General features: G+C 41.8%; 1 protein-coding gene across 3 annotated transcripts in view; it reads right to left on the minus strand.

Moving 5' to 3' along the window:
- THADA (THADA armadillo repeat containing) overlaps positions 1-20,653 on the minus strand; it is a 779,727-nt gene that overhangs the window by 205,501 nt on the left and 553,573 nt on the right. For all 3 annotated transcript variants that reach the window (XM_040351533.1, XM_040351532.1, XM_040351531.1), the window contains exon 32: positions 2,655-3,043. In XM_040351533.1, the coding sequence (XP_040207467.1) occupies positions 2,655-3,043 (389 nt within the window). The remainder of the gene's footprint in view (positions 1-2,654; positions 3,044-20,653) is intronic.

A 20,653-nucleotide genomic window follows, 5' to 3' on the forward strand; every position in this document is an offset into this window, starting at 1 on the left:
ACATTATCACTGCATGCTTTTGAATATTTGTATTATTATATACTATATATGAGATGTGTTCTACTCTGAAGAAGAGCGTTATCCATGTAGCCCAGAAACTGTTAAAGAGGAACTGCAGTCTACTCACATAATTTGTAATAAAAACATATTTTCCATTCTGAAGCTTCCCTCCAACCACTTTGCATATTATGTTATATATACTGTGATTCTTAATTTGCAGCCTGGTTGCAGCCATTTTAACTGTGGGCAGCTGAGGCTGCTGCCTGTTCACTTCCTGGATTTACACACACACACAAAGGCACACCTCTGCAGCTCCCATTAGCCCTTGTATGACCCCCCTCCCATCATAGCAAACTCTCACAAGCATGTGAGGCCGAGTACACACGTCCGAGGAACTCGACGGGCAAAACTCATTGTTTTGCTCGTCGAGTTCTGTGTGAAGCCGCCGAGGATCTCGGCGAGCCAACTTTCCTCATTGAACAACGAGGAAATAGAGAACATGTTCTCTATTTGGCTCGACGAGGAACTCGTCGGCTTCCTCGGCCGAAAGTGTACACACAGCCGGATTTCTCGGCAGAATTCAGCTCCGATCGAGTTTCTGGCTGAATTCTGCTGAGAAACTCGGTCGTGTGTACGGGGCCTGAGAGAGCTGTACATGATGTCATGAGTCTAGGCTTTTTAACAGACAAGAAACATGAAGTGAGCTGTATAAGGCATTTACTGGCAGAAAATAAAAAAATATGTTTGGGGGTTGCAAGTAATTTACTAGCAAAAAAATAAATAACTTGTAAACACCAAACCTCAGAAAGAGGCGCGGTCCTTAAGTGGTAAAACATGATTGGATGATGGAAGCAGCACAGTTTTGCGTCATTCACTAAACTCTGGGGATAATTACCTTTCAAAATGAACAGTCTATTTGCCTTTAATATATCAGCCCCATTGTGTGTGCAAGATAAGAAAGACACATCAAGCATGTATGTACGTTTATCTTACGTTGTATACATATACTAATAGTACAGCATATTGTCAGATTTATTTGCTGTGGTTGTGCAAATAAATCCTTGATAACTACATCCCTAATCTGTTATCAGAAAGTGTACAGTATTATATTTGTGATCAATTATCTTTCCTACATTGTCTCAGTGGTTAGCACAGTGATCCTCAGTGATAGTGATCCTCCATGCTTGTAGCTTTTATGATTTGCTGTGTTGCAGGTCCTCTTGGTGCTCCCAGTTCCTCCTTAAAGTGGAACTAAATTTGCTCAATCAACAAGAACTATGTTTAATCTTTATGCTGCTTGCATTAGTAAATAGATAGGAAGTTATATAATATTTACTTGTTTTAAGCTTTTATTTTATTACATTTCTTCAGTTCTGTTCTTGTTTCTGGCCTAGGCCAAAATGAGGCCATACATCTAAAGAATCTTCATAGCATTTTTAATTACCGGTATTAATTGTTTTCATTTGGAGTAGTGGCTTTCTCAGCTAAGCACACTTTACTGCCTGCAGATAGATTCCAGGAATAAAATGCTACGTGAATCACCTGCCCTTATTTAAGATGGCTGTGGCTAGTAAAACTAAGGAGTGCTTTTCAACAGAAATAAGACATGGAGACATGGATGGATGGGTGAGTGAGTTTGATTTAATTAAAGTGGATGTAAACCCAAAACATTTTTTTTTTATGTCACAATGTAGAGAATAAGATTTCCTATAATTTGTGTCCAGTCTTGCCACACAGAGTTAATCCAGCTCTGAGCAATCCTCTTTTATTGTTCAGTGAAAATTAACAGACTTCCAGATAAAAAACTGTCTAAATAAAAAGTCCTTTCCGTCCCCTTGCTTTGAGTGACATACATTACCTCTCACAATGAACTGTGGATCACCCCCCATATTATGATAAACTTCCAGGAATGTGCATGTGTCCAAGCTAGTGCACAAGATATGTAAAAACCCTGTCACTTGAAGCAAGGGGACGGAAAGGACTTCTAAAGACAGGTATTTGCACCCACTTCTGGCCACACAGTCTCGGGCAGACTGCGGGCATGACGTCACCTCCCCCTCCGTTGTGTTCTGGGAACACTCGGCTCCCAGTACACAGCGGGAGCCAATCGGCAGGCATAGCGCTACTCGCGCATGCGCCGTAGGGAACCGGGCAGTGAAGCCAGAGCGCTTCACTTCCTGGTTCCCTCACCGGGGATGGCGGGGGGGCAGCAGAGTGACGAGCGATCGCTCGTCCTCTGCTGCGGACGGCGCTGGACTCCAGGACAAGTAAGTGTGCCGATATTAAAAGTCAGCAGCTGCAGTATTTGTAGCTGCTGACTTAATATTTTTTTTTCAGTGGACATCCACTTTAAACAGAGGCCAAGATGGCAGCTTCCTTGGCTGAAAACAATAGAATGGTTTACTTCCAGTTTAAGGTTTGAGCACTCTTCTTTTATACAAGTGCACATTTGCAGCTGTATTTACCTTACTAATTCCTCCCACAATCCCAATAGCAGAAACAGCTTCCACCCAGTTTGCACCAATATGGTAGAAACCTATTTTAAAGTGAAAGGTGCTCTGAGCACTGGCCTCTGTGTTTTAGCAGTCTGTGTAAATGATTGTGTAATATGTTGGCACTAAGTAATTGGACAAAATAAATGAATCAATGGTTACCTGGCACAGGCACTCCAAATTTTTTTCCTTGGTCATCATTTCAAACAGGGTCTTCTCTACAGCCGGAGAAAACAGTGATCCTTTAGTCTCCCCGTTGCTGGTCTTCAAGCATCGCAGAACAAATTCTAGTGTCAATAAGCGAACTTCATACAATTCTGATACCAGCATCTTCTGCAATAGGGAAGAAGGGTTCAGGTCCCCAGTAGAATCCCCCCGACCAACACATGAACCTCCAATCTGGTTCAACATAGATAATATCAGTCTAGAAGTGCTCTGCATGTACAGAACTAGTCCAGGGACAGAGGCTGTGTGCTGGGAGCCTTCCAACAATTCACAATCTTCCATGACGCTGTGGACATCGGCCCAAAAACTGGATCCTTGTGATACCCCTGACCAGGAGGTAAAAAAAAAAGAAAATTTCAAATTAATGATATTAATTAATATTCTTAAATATTCTTAAAGCATATTTTCAGTAGACCTGGAAATTTAAGGTATATGTAAACCGTGGCCCGGATTCAGATACATTGGAGTATCTATCGGGGGGCGTAACGTATCTCAGATACGTTACGCCGCCGTAAATTAGGGCGCAAGTTCCGTATTCAGAAAGAACTTGCGCCCTAAGTTACGGCGGCGTAACGTATGTGGTGCGGCGTAAGTTCGCCTAATTCAAATCTGGATGATGTGGGCGTGTTTTATTCAAATTTCAAGTGACCCCGCGTATTTTACGAATGTAAAAGAATCCCAGTGCGCATGCTCAAAATTACGCTCAAAATTACGCCATCATTGCTTTAAACGTGAACGTAACTTACGTACAGCCCTATTCGCGAACGACTTACGCAAACAATACGCCTCATATAGCAGGGGTAACTTTACGCCGGAAAAAGCCGAACGTAAACTACGTAAAAAAATGCGCCGGGCGGATGTACGTTTCTGAATCGGCGTATCTACCTAATTAGCATATTCCTCGCGTAAATCTACGGAAGCGCCACCTAGCGGCCAGCGTAAATAAGCAGCCTAAGATACGACGGTGTAAGAGACTTGCGCCGGTCGGATCTTAGGGAAATCTATGCGTAACTGATTCTATGAATCAGTCGCATAGATACGACCCCGCAACTCAGAGTTACGACGGCGTATCCAGAGATACGCCGTCGTAACTGCTCTCTGAATCCGGGCCCTAATCTCTAAATTTGATATTGACAGCTGTTATTCCTAAAATAGTAGTCTATAAAAAAGCCATTTATTAAACACATTGCTTCAGCAAACTCAATGTCATTCAGTTACATCTAAAGTGTGTCATATAACACCCTCAGTAGCGTGTCAGAGATACCTATTTCCCTATGTGGTCTGTAATGGCAGCTAGTCTAAAGTATAAGATTTGTTATATAGATATGTAAGAGATAACATTCAAGCCTACATAACCCACGAGTGACCAAAGGCCAGTACACACAATCAGAAAATCAGACGAAAAATACCGCTTTCAAAGAAAGCCTATGATAATCTAATCATTAGTACACAGCTTTCGAGAGTCAATCAGGACAGCTCATCCGACATTATCCGAAAGGACAAAACACAAAAAAGATTTTTGTATGATACCAGGTCGTAGGATTTTTTTTTAAATCGGTAGTTTTCGTCCGAAAATACAATACAAATACACTACAACAGCCCTCAAAATTTCCACTTGCCTACTCGCACTTTGCGAGTGGAAAATGAGGGCTGGCGAGCGTGGGCTGCCCAAGAAGAGGGGGGGGTGAGCACCACCGGCAGGGTAAGAGGGGAGAGGAAGAGTCGAGCTGGCCGATCATCAGAGAGCGGGGCTCACCGTCACATACAGCTCCGCCTTCTCGCCCAGCGCCGGTCACATCACACAGTCCTGCCTCCTTGCCTGGCGCATTTAGACAGACATAACACCAGTCCGATGCTGGGAGGCACCGGTAAAGGTGGCGGGACTGTGATACGCGAGCGGCGCTGGGCGAGGAGGCGGGGCTGTATGTGACGGTGAGCAGCACCGGGAACACAGCAATTTAAATGAAAGCTGTTACAGCGGGCAATCCCCACTCGGCCAGCTCGACTCTTCCTCTGCACAGGTGAGGCTGTATTAATGAGCACAGGTGAAACTGTACTGATGGGCACAGGGGAGACTGTATTGACGGGCACAGGGGAGACTAATGACGGGCGCAGGTGAGACCGTGCTGACGGGCACAGGTGAGACTGCACTTATGGGCACAGGTGAGACTGTATTGATGGGCACAGGCAAGACTGTACCTCCTCCCATGCTCACCTCCAGGACTTTTCCCAAGCCTCTCCTATCCTATGGAACTTCCTACCCCAATCTGATTCAGTGAAGCCTATTCTGCCCACACCTAACAACTGTACTAGAGATCATCCCCCACAGCCATTACCTTTTGTATCACTTGACCCTCCCTCCTAGATTGTAAGCTCCAATGAGCCGTGCCCTTTGATTCCTCCTGTATTAAATTGTATTGTAATTTTACTGTCTGCCCTCATGTTGGAAAAAGCTGCACAAACTGTTGGCACAATATAAATACTGTATAATAATAATAAAGGCAATGGCATGCAGGAGGGAGTAGCCTGTGTTAGGAATTGACCCTTCTTGGAATAGTCTAATTAATTAGCAAGTCCTAATGCACACTGCAAGCAATTACAAATTTGTTTAGGGAGAAACCTATCCGCCCATGCTACTTAGAAACTAAAGGACAAATTTAACAGGGCCAAGGACTATCTTCACTTGGTCCCCTGGGAAGTTGAATGACATTAAACCTTTAACCCCTTCATGCCAACCGTACACAAATATGCGTTCTCAGCTTGAAGGAGTTATACTGCAGGTATCACCCTGGTATCTTTTTTTAGAGTCAGCGGTTAGCTTTTTAGTGATAACAACCAATGCGGCTAAAATCCGCTCGGCTTTTATCCTAAAGGAGTGGGAGGGGACCCCCCCCCCCCCCCTCCCGCCGCTTTTCCCGGGTCTCCCGAGCCACCATTAGGCATGTCCGCCGCCTAGGCGGAGACCTGCACAAAGACGTCACTTCCGCTTTACTCGGCTGCCAGTATTCAGCAATGCTTATTTTGGCGATCTGAATAACTTTAAGTGCAAAGGAGGGATTTGGGGTCTTTTAGCCCCAGATCCGGCCATACAGAGTACCTGTCACAATCTATTACTGTCACAAGGGATGTTTACTTTTTTTTTTTAAAGGGACAATGTTAAAAAAATATAAATAAATACAAAAATCTTTTTTTTTTTAAAGTGCCCCCATCCCCGCGCAGCAAAGAAAACGCATACATACGTTATTCGAGCTTGTAAATGTAAACAGTGTTCAAATCACACATGTGAGGTATCGCCGGGATCTTCAGAGTGAGAGCAATAATTCTAGCAAAAGACTTACACTGTAACTCTAACCTGGTAAAGCGTCACCTGTGGAGATATTTTTACGTACTGTAGTTTGTCGCCATTCCACGAGTGTGCGCAATTTTAAAGCATGACAAGTTAGGTATCTATTTACTGGGCGTAACTTCATCTTTCACATTATACCAAAAAATTGGGCTAACTTTACATTTTTTTTTTTTATTCACGAAAGTGTATTTTTTGCCCCAAAATTGTGTTGAAAGACCATGTGACATAAAAAATTTGCAACGATAGCCATTTTATTCTCTAGCGTCTCTGTTAAAAAAATATATATATATATAATGTTTGGGGGTTACAAGTAATTTTCTAGCAAAAAATACGGACTTTAAAGCGGAGGTTCACCCAAATAACATTTTTATCAGAGCAACTTCTTTAGACTTGTAACATGTACAGTCCGCAATTTATTTTTTAGGCTGTACATACCGTATAAAGTATATTTCCAATCTGGCTTCCGGGTACTTCTCCCCGCTGGAGTAGGCGTTTCTATTCTGAGGAGGCATGTCATCTGGGAGGTCGCCCAGATGATTGACGTCTTTCAGGAAAAAGTTCTATACGACTTTCAGGCGCCGTATAGAGCCGACTAGCAGCTCTGCATGTTCGGCTTCTTTCGGAAACGCCGTGACTCAGACGCGCCTACGCAATACGGGGGCGGGGCCTTAACCGCCGGGGGGAACTTTTTCCTGAAAGACGTCAATCATCTGGGCGACCTCCCAGATGACATGCCTCCTCAGAATAGAAACGCCTACTCCCGCCGGGAGAAGTACCCGGAAGCCAGATTGGAAATATACATTATACGGTATGTACAGCCTAAAAAAAAAAAAGGACTGTACATGTTACAAGTCTAAAGAAGTTGCTCTGATAGAAATTTTATTTTGGTGAACCTCCGCTTTAACTTGTAAGCAACAAATTTCAGAAATTGGCTTAGGCATGAAAGAGTTAATGATAGCTCTTTAAGAAAAAAATGAATGCAAAATTTAGCTCCGTGATAGTACAAATATTTTTTTTCTTGATGTTACCATCTTTCTCCAAATCAAAACTTTCTGGATAACTGGCTCACAGATAAAAGATCCCTACACCTACATATTACAAAACATTGCGTCCCTCAGACTGAGAAAAATAGCTATTTATAAGTCCTATCCAAACACACAAACCGAATATGGTCCATGTTAATAGTTCCTGATCGTAGACTTTATTTTTCTGAGAAATGATACACAGAGAAAGCCTGTGTAATTGGGCATGCTGCAAACACTAAACATTCATTCCTCTGTCTTGTTGTGTTTTGAATAAATGAGCTTTTTTCAAGGAAACAGAATCCTTAGGAATTTATTGGCGTCCTGTTGTCTTTATCCAAACACTATAAAACCATAAAAGTGTCCAGTACTTCAGACACCAGCCTGTGCCACATGCTGTATATCAACTGCACATTCATCAGGCAGGGAAGATAAGATGGAGGAGAGGCAAGGTAATCCAATGCTCACCCCTGTGTTCTGTATACAGAGTGCTAATTCCCATTCTAGATAAGGGAGGAGGAGTGTTGTGTGGGTTTAGGATACACACTCAATAAATGTGCCTAAAGCGTAGGTTTAGACAAAATATAAAAGAAAAACACATCTCTGCACTCCATGAATATTTCTCCCTATTTTATCCCTTTAACTATGTACAGTGCCTTGAAAGAGTTTTCATACCCCTTGAAATGTTACACGTTTTGTCATGTTACAACCAAAAATCGTAATTGTATTTTATTGGGATTTTATGTGATAGACCAACACAAAGTGGCACATAATTGTTAAGTGGAAGAAAAATAATAAATGGTTTTCAACATTTTTTACAAATAAATAAGTAAAAAGTGTGGGGTGCATTTGTACAGCGCCCCCCGGAGTCAATACTTTGTAGAACCACCTTTCGCTGCAATTACAGCTGCAAGTCTTTTTGGGGATGTCTCTACCAGCTGCACATCTAGAGAGGGACATTTTTGCCCATTCTTCTTTGTAAAATAGTGCAAGCTCTGTCAGATTTAATGTAAATCGTCTGTGAACAGCAATTTTCAAGTCTTGTCACAGATTCTCAATTGGATTTAGGTCTGGACTTTGACTGGTACATGGTAACACATGAATATGCGTTGATCTAAACCATTCCATTGTATCTCTGGCTGTATGTTTAGTGTTGTTGTCCTGCTGGAAGGTGAAACTTCACCCCAGTATCAAGTCTTTAGCAGACTAAAAGGTTTTCTTCTAAGGTTGCCCTGTATTTGGTCCCATCCAGCTTCCCTGTCCCTGCTGAAGAAAAGCATCCCCACATGATGCTGCCACTACCATGTATCACGGTGGGGATGGTGTGTTCAGAGTGATGTGCGGTGTTAGTTTTCCGCCACACAGCATTTTGATTTTAGGCCAACAAGTAAAATGTTGGTCTCATCTGACCAGAGCACCTTCTTCCACATGTTTGTGGTGTCCACCACATGGCTGCTCGAAAAACTGCAAACAGAACTTATTATGGCTTTCTTTCAGCAATGGCTTTCTTCTTGCCACTCTTCCATAAAGGCCAGATTTGTGGAGTGCATGACTAATAATTGTCCTGTGGACAGATTCTCCCACCTGAGCTGTGGATCTCTGCAGCTCCTCCAGAGTTACCATGGGCCTCTTGGCTGCTTCTCTGATTAATGCTCTCCTTGCACGTCCTGTCAGTTTAGGTGGACGGTCATGTCTTGGTAGGTTTGCTGTTGTGCCATACTCTTTCCATTTTCGATGATGGATTGAACAGAGCTCTGTGAGACGTTCAAAGCTTGGAATTTTTATTTTACCTAACCCTGCTTTACACTTCTCCACAACGTGCTCCTTGGCCTTCATGACACGGTTTGTTCACTAGGGTTCTCTAATAAACCTCTAAACAGCTTCACAGAGCAGCTGTATTTATACTGACATTAAATTACATAAAGGTGGACTCAATTTAATAATTAGGTGACTTCTGAAGGCAATTGGTTCCACTAGATTTTAGCTGGGGGTATCAGAGTAAAGGGGCTGAATACAAATGGATGCCACACTTTCCAAATAGTTAATTGTAAAACAAAAAATAAAACTATTTATAATTTTCCTTTCACTTCACAATTATGTGCCACTTTGTGTTGGTCTTTCACATAAAATCTCAATAAAATAAATGTTACGTTTTTGGTTGTAACATGACAAAATGTGGAAAATTTTAAGGGGTTATGAATACTTTTCTAAGGCACTGTATATGGGCAAGGCAAGTTAAAGCTGAACTCTACGCTAGTGGGTAAACTTACTGTATTTGTGAAGGGTCTTGCCTGACAAATGATCTGTAATTCTGTGCTACAGTGCCTGATGCCACTCTATGGACTATACATAGCCTGGTTCTGCACCTGACCCCCCCCCCCCCACCCCCTGCCTGCAATTGAATACTGCAAGAGCAGCAGAACATTGATAAAGTCATACCTCTAATCTTTCCGCCTGTATGTTGTAGGACATGAACAACTTACAGAACTGACCCTGCATCTCCTTAAAAATACATGGGTGTGACACCAAGAGAGATCCGAGTACTTCTGCCCAATTTAATTATTATTATTATAAAAAAAAAATTGAAAAACCAATGACTGTATTTGAATATGTTTTTGTATTTGCTGGAGTTCAGAGACAGCAATGGACAAATGTCCTCACAATACTTTGTCTCTGCGCTCCCTCTGCCCGTTACAGATACTGTACAATCCCGGCAACACTACATGTGATGGATTCTTGAGGTTTGTAAGTGGATGACCGGTTCTGTTTTAAGTTGCATAACAAACATATCCATGACAGAGGAATACTTGAGGAATCCTTTCAACACACGTGGGTAGTATGGACTGTGCTGTTAAGGAATGTTCTCTTAGAAGTTTCTCGCTCACAGTAAAATTGTGATACAGTCGCATGCAATCAGTTCCAGTCATTAAGGTAAAGATTAGCTCATAGGATTTAGAATTATGTAAGCCCTTTCTGTATATAAAATATATGTATCAAAACATACATTGATGTTTTTGACATTATCCTCTCAAGACGATTTATTTAGGTGCCTTTAAAATACCTATTTATAAAGGCTTATCTTCAAACCTTTGGTCCCTGAGAACCCAAGCTTTACGAAATTGGAAGTGGAACTTGTACTAAAACATTTTTTCTTTGTTTTGGAAAGAGCAGAATTAGACTAGAACCTTTGTTACTTTTTGAGGTCTGTGTCCTCATTGGAAAGGATTTCCCTCACTTCTTGTTCCAGTTATGGTTGGGCCTCCGAAGGAAGTGCGGGGACATTTTTGTAGAGAGGCTAGGATTCTGTCAGACATCACTGCCCATGCCCTCACTGGGGATATTTCTCCTTATTTCCTTTCCTATTGGGGTCAACAGGAACTAAGATTCTGTCCAGTGACAACAGGCCACCTGGACATCTTAGGCATGCCCCCACACATCTGACAATCCAATCATTGCAACACTTGTTCCTGAAGAAGTGGCCAAGTAATACCTATGCATTGAGTGGTTATGGCCTCTCTTACATTCCAATGGACTTTATAGCAATATTCTTGGTTGCCAAAGCTGTGCACATAGGCTGTGGGTTAGGGCCTTATTCACGCAAATGCTTAGCAGTTCTGTGTGTTGAGGCGTAAAATTCATAGTGCTCCCTGGCGCCTAAGAAGCTGCACCAGCTGCATGCAGCCAGCAATGCAAGTGAATGGCAGTATGCATTCAGGCTCAGGTAAACACCGGATGGCTCCTGCATTGGCATTGCTGCGCATGTGCAGGGCACATACAGTACTTCTCTGAGTGTGGCAAGTGTGGCTCACCAGGTGCCAGAAAGCGCTTGGAATTTTACACCTCACCACACAGGAGCTTCTAAGCATCCATGTGTACGAGGCCTTATGTATTATTATTATACATGACATATATATCTTGCGTAGTGCTTTACTATGTGATGGCAAACAGTACAGTTACAATACAATAACTATCCATATTTACATTCTGCTCATATCACATGCTCAATCTTGTCTTGAATGAGAATTTCCTTCCTTGTTCTGGTTTCAAAGTTTTGTATTTTTTTCTTGTACCGAAAAAACTTTATTGAAACAGTATATCACACATTCAGAAGTTAGTACTAATGCATAAAGAGTAGATCAAATAATTCTCCGAATTTTTATGAAGTGTTGACCCATTTAGAACATAGGGGTCCCCAATCTCCACACACCCAAACTAGTTTAATGAGAACTTCTCTTCTTCCACCTCATGTCCCAATATGGAAGATGATCTCAAAGCCTTTTACTCCCTGCCAAACTGCCACTTTCCGCTATTTATAACTGTGGCATGCCTACCACTCTTAATTTGGCTCTGCCCTGGTCTTCTTTTGCCCTTCTGACTTAGAATCCATGTTGAGAGATGATGAGCTTTCCAAACCAGTTTACCATTTATAAATAACCTGTTCCTAAAAACAACCAAAATGCTGCAAACCTGCAAGACAATTTGGACAGCCTTGGTACCAGATATGGATGATGAGGATTGGGAGGATGTGTGGGATGCCCCCTTTACTAGGCTGGTTTCTGTGAGAGATCGCCTACTACATTATACATTTTTACACAGAGTGTACCCAACTCCAGCTAAATTGGCCAAAATGTTCAGAGATGGCTTCTTTTCCTGCTGGCACTTTTTTTTATGCATATCATTTGGGAATGCCCACACATACAAACATATCGGATGGAAGTCCTTCAGTGTATTTAACCCGTCACCACCATTCTCCTCAGCCCTTTAGTTACAACACGTCTTGGTAAATTGGCTAGCTCCCACTAGAGCTATACGTACTCTTCTTACATTGCTGTATTATGGCAGAAAACTCATTTTTTGTTGGAAGAAATTGGTGCCATCCGTGGTAGCCTGGAAAGCTCTAGTGAAGAGGGGCACTTCGTAAAATTGGATAAAGTATGGGGAGGATGGGTTGAGTCTCCACTATATACTGTCTGTGATTGATTGCTCTTTATGTTGTGATTTCAGTCCTCTGTGCTGAAGTGAAATGTTTTGTCATTTGCCCTGGCTTTTTATCTGCCTATATGTGATGTCTCTCATGTTTACATTGTATTAAGGGATATGTGGTGCCCGTGTTTAGGTTATCTTGTTGTATTACGAGTGGGGTGTGTGTGTATCCTTAATCTCTCCTGGGATGTAGAGAGTGCTGTATAGGCCACAGGTTATATTTGGTTTATTTCAATGGCTGTATGTCGTCATGTTTTTTTTGGGGGGGGGAATATTTTTGACAGGTATCTACTCCCACTTCTGGTTGGATTGCTGCAGCGATCCACTGAAATTTCTCTTCCCCCCTCACCCCAACCTTCTTGGAAACATTACAGATCACAGAAAACAGCGGGACCATTCACAAAGTGCAATGCATCTTGTGAATGCGAAACGGCTGTGAAGCTGCAAGGAATCACAGCCGGCTGCCCACAGTAAGTATGCCAGCGCCGAGAACTCAAAGACTGGTAAAGAAGCGGTTCGGGTGAGCACAGCGCTGGACTCCTGGACAGGTAAGTGTCCTTTTATTAAAGGAGAAGTATCGCCAAAGCTTTTTTGGCTATACTTCTATGGATCACAAATGTACAGTGCGTTCTGCACTCCTGTGACCCGTTTTTAGCCAACAGCGGGCTGAAGTCACAAAGCTGGTCCAGGCTCTGAGAAAGATCCCGAACATATGGTCGGGATCCACCAAGTGCCTGGACTGGTAGCTCGCTCAGCCTCTCCGTGATCCGCTCCTGTCCTTTCCAGTGTAAAACCTTCTCAAACTTTTTCCAGTATCCAATCATCTGAAGGTAGTGGCATATAACCCATGGCGTATATAACCTATGGTCTATGAATTGATTGTATTTATTGTACAGTACAGGATATAGCAATGTTTGTATTTTTTTGGAGTTGCCCTATGTAAATATGGTGAAAATGTATTTGTGATCAAAGGCTGCTACCCTCACCCCTCCATTCATCCCAGGAAGTCATGTGAATCATCGGTGCCACATGCGGAATATAAATCAGGCCCCTTCTCGTACCAGCATTGTTCCTATGTCAGCTATATTTCTGTCAATACCAATGAAGTCACGGACTTTGATATATGTTTCTTGATTGCTGTCATGTGTAACAATGAAGAAAAGAATCTTGAAAACAAAATTCTACGTTTAGTCATTGTTGACTTGTCACAGTCCTAAGACTTTATCTTTTATTGTTCAGAAGAAAGATTACGGCAGGTAGCTTTGTTTGGTAATTAGACTGCCAGCTCCATGATTTACGGCAGAAATTTGGCCAGACATGGAATATCTGTGCACAACCTTACCAGAGAATTATTTACCCATAACAATTGTTATTTCTTCTAAGAGTGAAGCATACTGGCTTTCATTGGTAGCTACACCTGGCCAGTCACCACTATGAGCGAGCAGGTACAGCTGAAATTGTTCTCATGGGTTGGCTTTAGCTGTAATAGACTACCATTGAGATCAAGTGCACAACCATTGGTCCCCCCACATGCGCCAGGGTGCTGTGTGTAATCCTAGACTCTGACCTCTCCTTCAGCCCTCACAGCCAATCGCCGGCTACATCTTGCTGCCTTAACCCCTGAAATATTTCCAGAATTCGCCCCTTCCTGACTAACGATACCACAAAATTTCTTGGTTATTTCCCACCTCAACTATTGCAACTCTCTCCTCACTGGCCTACCTTTACACAGGCTACCCCCCCCCCCCTCAGTCTATTATTAATGCTGTTGCTAGACTAATACATCTTACTAACCGACCCACGACTGCTGCTCCTCTTTGACAATCCCTTCACTGGCTTCTACTTCTCCACCATATAAGATTCAGAATACTAACCACAACATACAAGGCCATCCACAACATTGCCCCCAGCTCACCAACCTCATCTGCAGATATCGCCCAAATCATCCTCTCCGCTCCTCCAAGACCTCCTGCTCACTAGCTTCCTTATCACCTCCTCCCACGCTCGCCTCCAGGACTTCTTCAGAGTCTCTCCCATATTCTGGAACTCCCTGCCCAGTATGTCCAGTCAGCCCCTACTGTGTCCACTTTAGGCAATCCTTGAAAACTCATTTATTCAGGGAAGTCTACCCGACCTCCACCTAAGAACTGTACCCAAGCCACCTCCATCAGATCATTCCCTGCAGCTACAGTGCCTTGCAAAAGTATTCGGCCCCCTTGAACTTTGCAACCTTTTGCCACATTTCAGGCTTCAAACATAAAGATATAAAACTATTTTTTTTTTGAAGAATCAACAACAAGTGGGACACAATCATGACGTAAAACGAAATTTACTGGATAATTCAAACTTTTTTAACTAATAAAAAACTGAAAAATTGGGCATGCAAAATTATTCAGCCCCTTTACTTTCAGTGCAGCAAACTCTCTCCAGAAGTTCAGTGAGGATCTCTGAATGATCCAATGTTGACCTAAATGACTAATGATGATAAATAGAATCCACCTGTGTGTAATCAAGTCTTCGTATAAATGCACCTTCACTGTGATTGTTTAGAGGTCCGTTTAAAGCGCAGAGAGCATCATGAAGAACAATGAACACACCAGGCAGGTCCGAGATACTGTTGTGGAGAAGTTTAAAGCCAGATTTGGATACAAAAAGATTTCCCAAGCTTTAAACATCCCAAGGAGCACTGTGCAAGCGATAATATTGAAATGGGAGTATCAGACCCCTGCAAATCTACGAAGACCTGGCGGTCCCTTTAAACTTTCAGCTCATACAAGGAGAAGACTGATCAGAAATGCAGCCAAGAGGCCCATGATCACTCTGGATGAACTGCAGAGATCTACAGCTGAGGTGGGAGACTCGGTCCATAGGAAAACAATCAGTTGTATACTGCACAAATCTGGCCTTTATGGAAGAGTGGCAAGAAGAAAGCCATTTCTTAAAGATATCCATAAAAAGCATTGTTTACATTTTTCCACAAGCCACCTGGGAGACACACCAAACATGTGGAAGATGGTGCTCTGGTCAGATGAAACCAAAATCGAACTTTTTGGCAACAATGCAAACCGTTATGTTTGGCGTAAAAGCAACACAGCTCATCACCCTGAACACACCATCCCCACTGTGAAACATGGTGGTGGCAGCATCATGGTTTGGGCCTGCTTTTCTTCAGCAGGGACAGGGAAGATGGTTAAAATTGATGGGAAGATGGATGTAGCCAAATACAGGACCATTCTGGAAGAAAACCTGATGGAGTCTGCAAAAGACCTGAGACTGGGATGGAGATATGTCTTCCAACAAGACAATGATCCAAAACATAAAGCAAAATCTACAATGGAATGGTTCACAAATAAACATATCCAGGTGTTAGAATGGCCAAGTCAAAGTACAGACCTGAATCCAATCGAGAATCTGTGGAAAGAACTGAAAACTGCTGTTCACAAACGCTCTCCATCCAACCTCAATGAGCTTTAGCTGTTTTGCAAGGAGCAATGGTTGAAAAAATTCAGTCTCTCGATGTGCAAAACTGATAGAGACATACCCCAAGCGACTTACTGCTGTAATCGCAGCAAAAGGTGGCGCTACAAAGTATTAACTTAAGGGGGCTGAATAATTTTGCACGCCCAATTTTTCAGTTTTTTATTTGTTAAAAAAGTTTGAAATATCCAATAAATTTCGTTCCACTTCATGATTGTGTCCCACTTGTTGATTCTTCAAAAAAAATTACAGTTTTATATCTTTGTTTGAAGCCTGAAATGTGGCAAAAGTTTGCAAAGTTCAAGGGGGCCGAATACTTTCGCAAGGCACTGTATTACCTTTTGTACCATGTCCTCCTCCCTTTGGATTGTAAGCTCCACGAGCAGGGTCCTTCTATTCCTACCGTATTAAACTGTATTGTAATTGTACTGTCCCCCTTTATATTGTAAAGCACTGAGCAAACTGTTGGCGCTATATCAATTCTGTATAATAATAATAATATACCCTTGTGGTCGATCAGCTGCTGATTTTATATGATGGTTGTAATAAAAGTTTATTAATACGTTTGTACTTTTATAATATTTTGTGTGTACAGTAAGTGCCTAAGGTCTCCAAACAGTCAATTGTACACTATTCTATACATGGGTGTGGCGCCCAGCAAGATCAGACTTATAGAGTAAGCTCCCTTAACATTGTAAAACTCTGCACAAACTGTTGGTGCCAAATAAATCCTGTATAATAATGATTATACCGAATCCAAGCCATGGCACTATCTGCCTAGTTTGCATGTTCTCCCTGTGCCTGCGTGAGTTTCCTCACACACCCCATACAAATGCTGGTAGAGTAAATGGCTCCCATCTAACTTGGCCCTAGTATGTGTATGTGTAACGGCTACCCGGGCTAGTGAGAGGGTATCAGCCGTTGGAAACGTCCTTTTCCCTGGCAAAGTGCGATATGCAAGTAAAACCGGTATCATTCCATCCCCAAGATCCAGAGCGAGAGAGGGTCCCCCATCAAGAACGAGACGAGGCTGCGTTTGAAGGGTCAAACAAGACTGTCTTTAATGGCACATTTCACCTCGCTTATATGTGGTTACAAAAACTTACAGGGACAATGACACTCTCCGCCCCCCCCCTCACACAGGGGGAGCTTCAATACACATGCTTTGAAATAATGACATTCCCTTGAGCCACTCAGTCTCTAGACCGTTTGGCTCCAATCTTATATTTAACATGACTTGATCAGACAATAGAATTCAATTAACCTTTAAAACAATTATACACATACTCCCATCAGCATACACCTGACAGGAGGCTGTAACTACACAAAGGAGAGTCCATTAGCTATGCAAAGGGAATATTAGCATTCAGCAGTGAAAGAGTTCCCTTCTATAATTAACCCTTTTAGCTCAGAATACAATGTGGTAAATCCAATTGTAACAAGCCATGCAGTTCTTTGTAGTCCTCACTGCATGATGGTTATCGATGTCCAGGCAGCATGCATAGGTCCGTTACAGTATGTATGAATGAGAGTTGGGGCTCTTGCACACGGAACTGCTGTTTAAGCATCTATTTTTTCAGATGTATTTTTGCATGTATTTGCACGCATTTTCGCAGATATGCATTAGTGTAAATTTGCGCACACGCGCAAAAACTTATTCTCGCTTTTTTGTTCTGCACAATATGTAAATGAGCATTTGCACACAACCATGCATATTTGCGCACATGAGGCGTAAATTACTGACCCAAAATGCTGATTTTTCTATTTTTTGTTTAGTGAAGAATGAATGGCACTGGTTTACGCACCTGTGTGCATAGGCACATTCCAATTAATTGGCTGTATTTTATTTTAAAGCTGTACTGAGCTTTTTCAAGCTGCAGTGTGCAAGAGGCCTTAGGGAGCTTAGATTGTAAGCTTTTCAATGGCAGGGACCGACGTGAATGTACAATATATATATATATATATATATATATATATATATATATATATATATATATATATATATATATATATATATATATATATATACAGTTGTACTCATAAGTTTTACCCTGGCAGAATTAATTTCTTGCCCATTTTTCAGAGAATATGAATGATAACACAAAAACTTTTCTTTCACTCATGGTTAGTGTTTGGCTGAAGCCATTTATTATCAATCAATCAACTGTGTTTACTCTTTTTAAATCATAATGGCAACAGAAACTACCCTAATGACCCTGATCAAAAGTTTACATACCCCCGTTCTTAATACCATGTATTGCCCCCTTTAACATCAATGACAGCTTGAAATCTTGTGTGGTATTTGTGGATGAGGCTCTTTATCTTCTCAGATTGTAAAGCTGCCCATTCCTCTTGGCAAAAAGCCTCCAGTTCCTGTAAATTCTTGGGCTGTCTTGCATGAACTGCACGTTTGTGATCTCCCCAGAGTGGCTCAATGATATTGAGGTCAGGAGACTGAGATGGATCCACTCCAGAACCTTCACTTTATTTTGCTGTAGCCAATGACAGGTCGACTTGGCCTTGTGTTTTGGATCATTGTCATGTTGAAAGGTCCAAGTATGTCCCATGCGCAGCTTCCTGGCTGATGAATTCAAATGTTCCTCCAGTATTTTTTGATAACATACTGCAATCCTCTTTCCAACAATTTTGACCAAAATTTCCTGTGCCTTTGTAGCTCACATATCCCCAAAACATCAGCCAACCACCTCTGTGCTTCACAGTAGGAATGGTGGACCTTTCGTCATAGGCCTTGTTGACTGCTCTCTAAATGTAGCGTTTATGGTTGTGGCCAAAAAGCAACATTTGTGCCAGAAGGTTTGAGGCTTGTCTCTGTGCTGTTTGGAGAAATACTTTGTGACATTTGCGTAGTAATGACTTTCTTCTGGCGACTTGACCATGCAGCCCATCTTTCTTCAAGTGCCTTCTTATTGTACATCTTGAAAAAGCCACACCCCATGTTTTCAGAGAGTTCTGTATTTCACCTGAAGTTATTTGTGGGTTTTTCTTTGCATCCTGAAGAATTTTCCTGGCAGTTGTGGCTGAAATGTGAGTTGGTCTACCTGGCCGTGGTTTGGTTTCAACAGAACCCCTCATTTTACCACTTCTTGATTAGAGTTTGAACACTGCTGATTGGCATTCTCAATTCCTTTGATATCTTTTTACACCCCTTTCCTGTTTTATACAGTTCAACTACCTTTTCCCGCAGATCCTTTGACAATTCTTTTGCTTTCCCCATGACTCAGAATCCAGAAATGTCAGCGTAGCACTGGATGAAAGATGCAAGGGTCTGTCAAGAGTCCAGAAATATATTGACCTTTTATATACACACACTAATTACAAGCTAACAGATCACAGGTGAGGATAGTTAACTTTAATAGCCATTCAAACCCCTTTGTGTCAACTTGTGTGCATGTTATTAGGCCAAAATCACCAGGGTGTGTAAACTTTTGATCAGGGTCATTTGGGTAGTTTCTGTTGCCATTAGGATTTAAAAAGAGTAAAGCCAGTTGATTAATAAAAAATTACTTCAGCCAAACACTATGAGTTAAAGAAATGTTTTTGTGTTATTCATATTCTCTGAAAAATGGCCAAGAAATAAAAAATTCTGCCGGGGTATGTAAACTTATGAGCACAACTGTATAAAGCGCTGTGAAAATTGTCAGCACTTTATAACTATGTAACTTCAACTAGGCTTTAAAAGTGGAACACACCCCTCACTTTGAATCTGCTTTGGAAATATTACTTAAAATTCCTTCTACTTCCAAATGCTGTCCCTGCATATCACTTTAGCTCGGGGGCATAAAGTATTATGTCTGGTTCCTTGTTTCCCAAAGATAAACCAAAGTGATATGCAGAGATCAGCCAGGTACACGGAAGAATGGCATGAGGGTGCACCAAAAAATCATGGGCTGTGAATGCAAAACAAGATGCAAAGTCAGACACACATACTGTACATACATGACAAAAACTGCAATAAAAAAAGGGAAGGGGGTAATCCATAAATAGAAGCAACAAGAATTTTAGCCAAGAAAGACTCAAAATGATCTATATAGGAAAATATCAAGTTCTGCAGCTTACACATGCTAATAAAGCATTCATGACAGAGGAACGCCAAGGAACATTAGCAAAACAGAAAACCACACAAGGGGAAAATCAAATAAACACAATACATAAATATATGTGCCTGGACTGTGGGAAGGACAAACAGATTTATATGGGAGCCTGAGCGTCGCACCATAGAAAACAAATGTACATAATATAGAACTTCTTATAGATGAATTCCAGTCATTGCAATATACACTCACTGGCCACTTTATTAGGTACACCTGTACAATTGCTTGGTAACACAAATCACTAATCAGCCAATCACGTGGTAGCAACTCAATGCATTTAGGCATCTTGACATGTTGAAGACGACTTGCTGAAGTTCAAACGGAGCATCAGAATGGTAAAAAATGTTGATTTAAGTGACTTTGAATGTGACATGGTTGTTGGTGCCAGACGGACTGGTCTGAGTATTTCAAACTTTTAGGGATGGAGGCATGTGTTATTCACATGCCTCATTCAAAGTCCCAAACCCATTTCCATGTTTACCAATAGGGATGGAGATGCGATTTTGATGCTTATACATTTACCCTTATGCGTTTTTTCCAGTGCTTTTTATTGCCACACCTATTTTAGATGGAGGTTGGCAGGTGACACACACCCCTAGTCTCCATCTACTCATTAGCACTTGTATGCCTCATTGAGGAAACTAGAAAAGTTTAGTTAGGACCACAGTAATGCAGAGAGCCTTTTAAGCGGCCTGTGGCTTATCCATATATTTGCAAATGTGTGCAACCAATCCTCTGCTTTTAACATACAAAGTTAGTCAGTTGAATTCGGCTTGCAATTTGGTTGGTAAGTTTGAGCCTGGTTATTACACTATACAATTTTACTTATTTACTTATACATACTGTTTGCATCAACACGCATCTCATTTAAAGTCCCAACCCTTTCTATCTTTCAACTTTTATGGATGGAGGCATGTGTTATTCACATGCCTCATTCAAAGTCCCAAACCCATTTCCACATTTCCCTAGAGGCAACACAAGAAGGAGAAGAGAGAA

This window comes from Rana temporaria, chromosome 4 (assembly GCF_905171775.1).
Source record: "Rana temporaria chromosome 4, aRanTem1.1, whole genome shotgun sequence".
NCBI classification, from domain to species: Eukaryota; Metazoa; Chordata; class Amphibia; order Anura; family Ranidae; genus Rana; species Rana temporaria.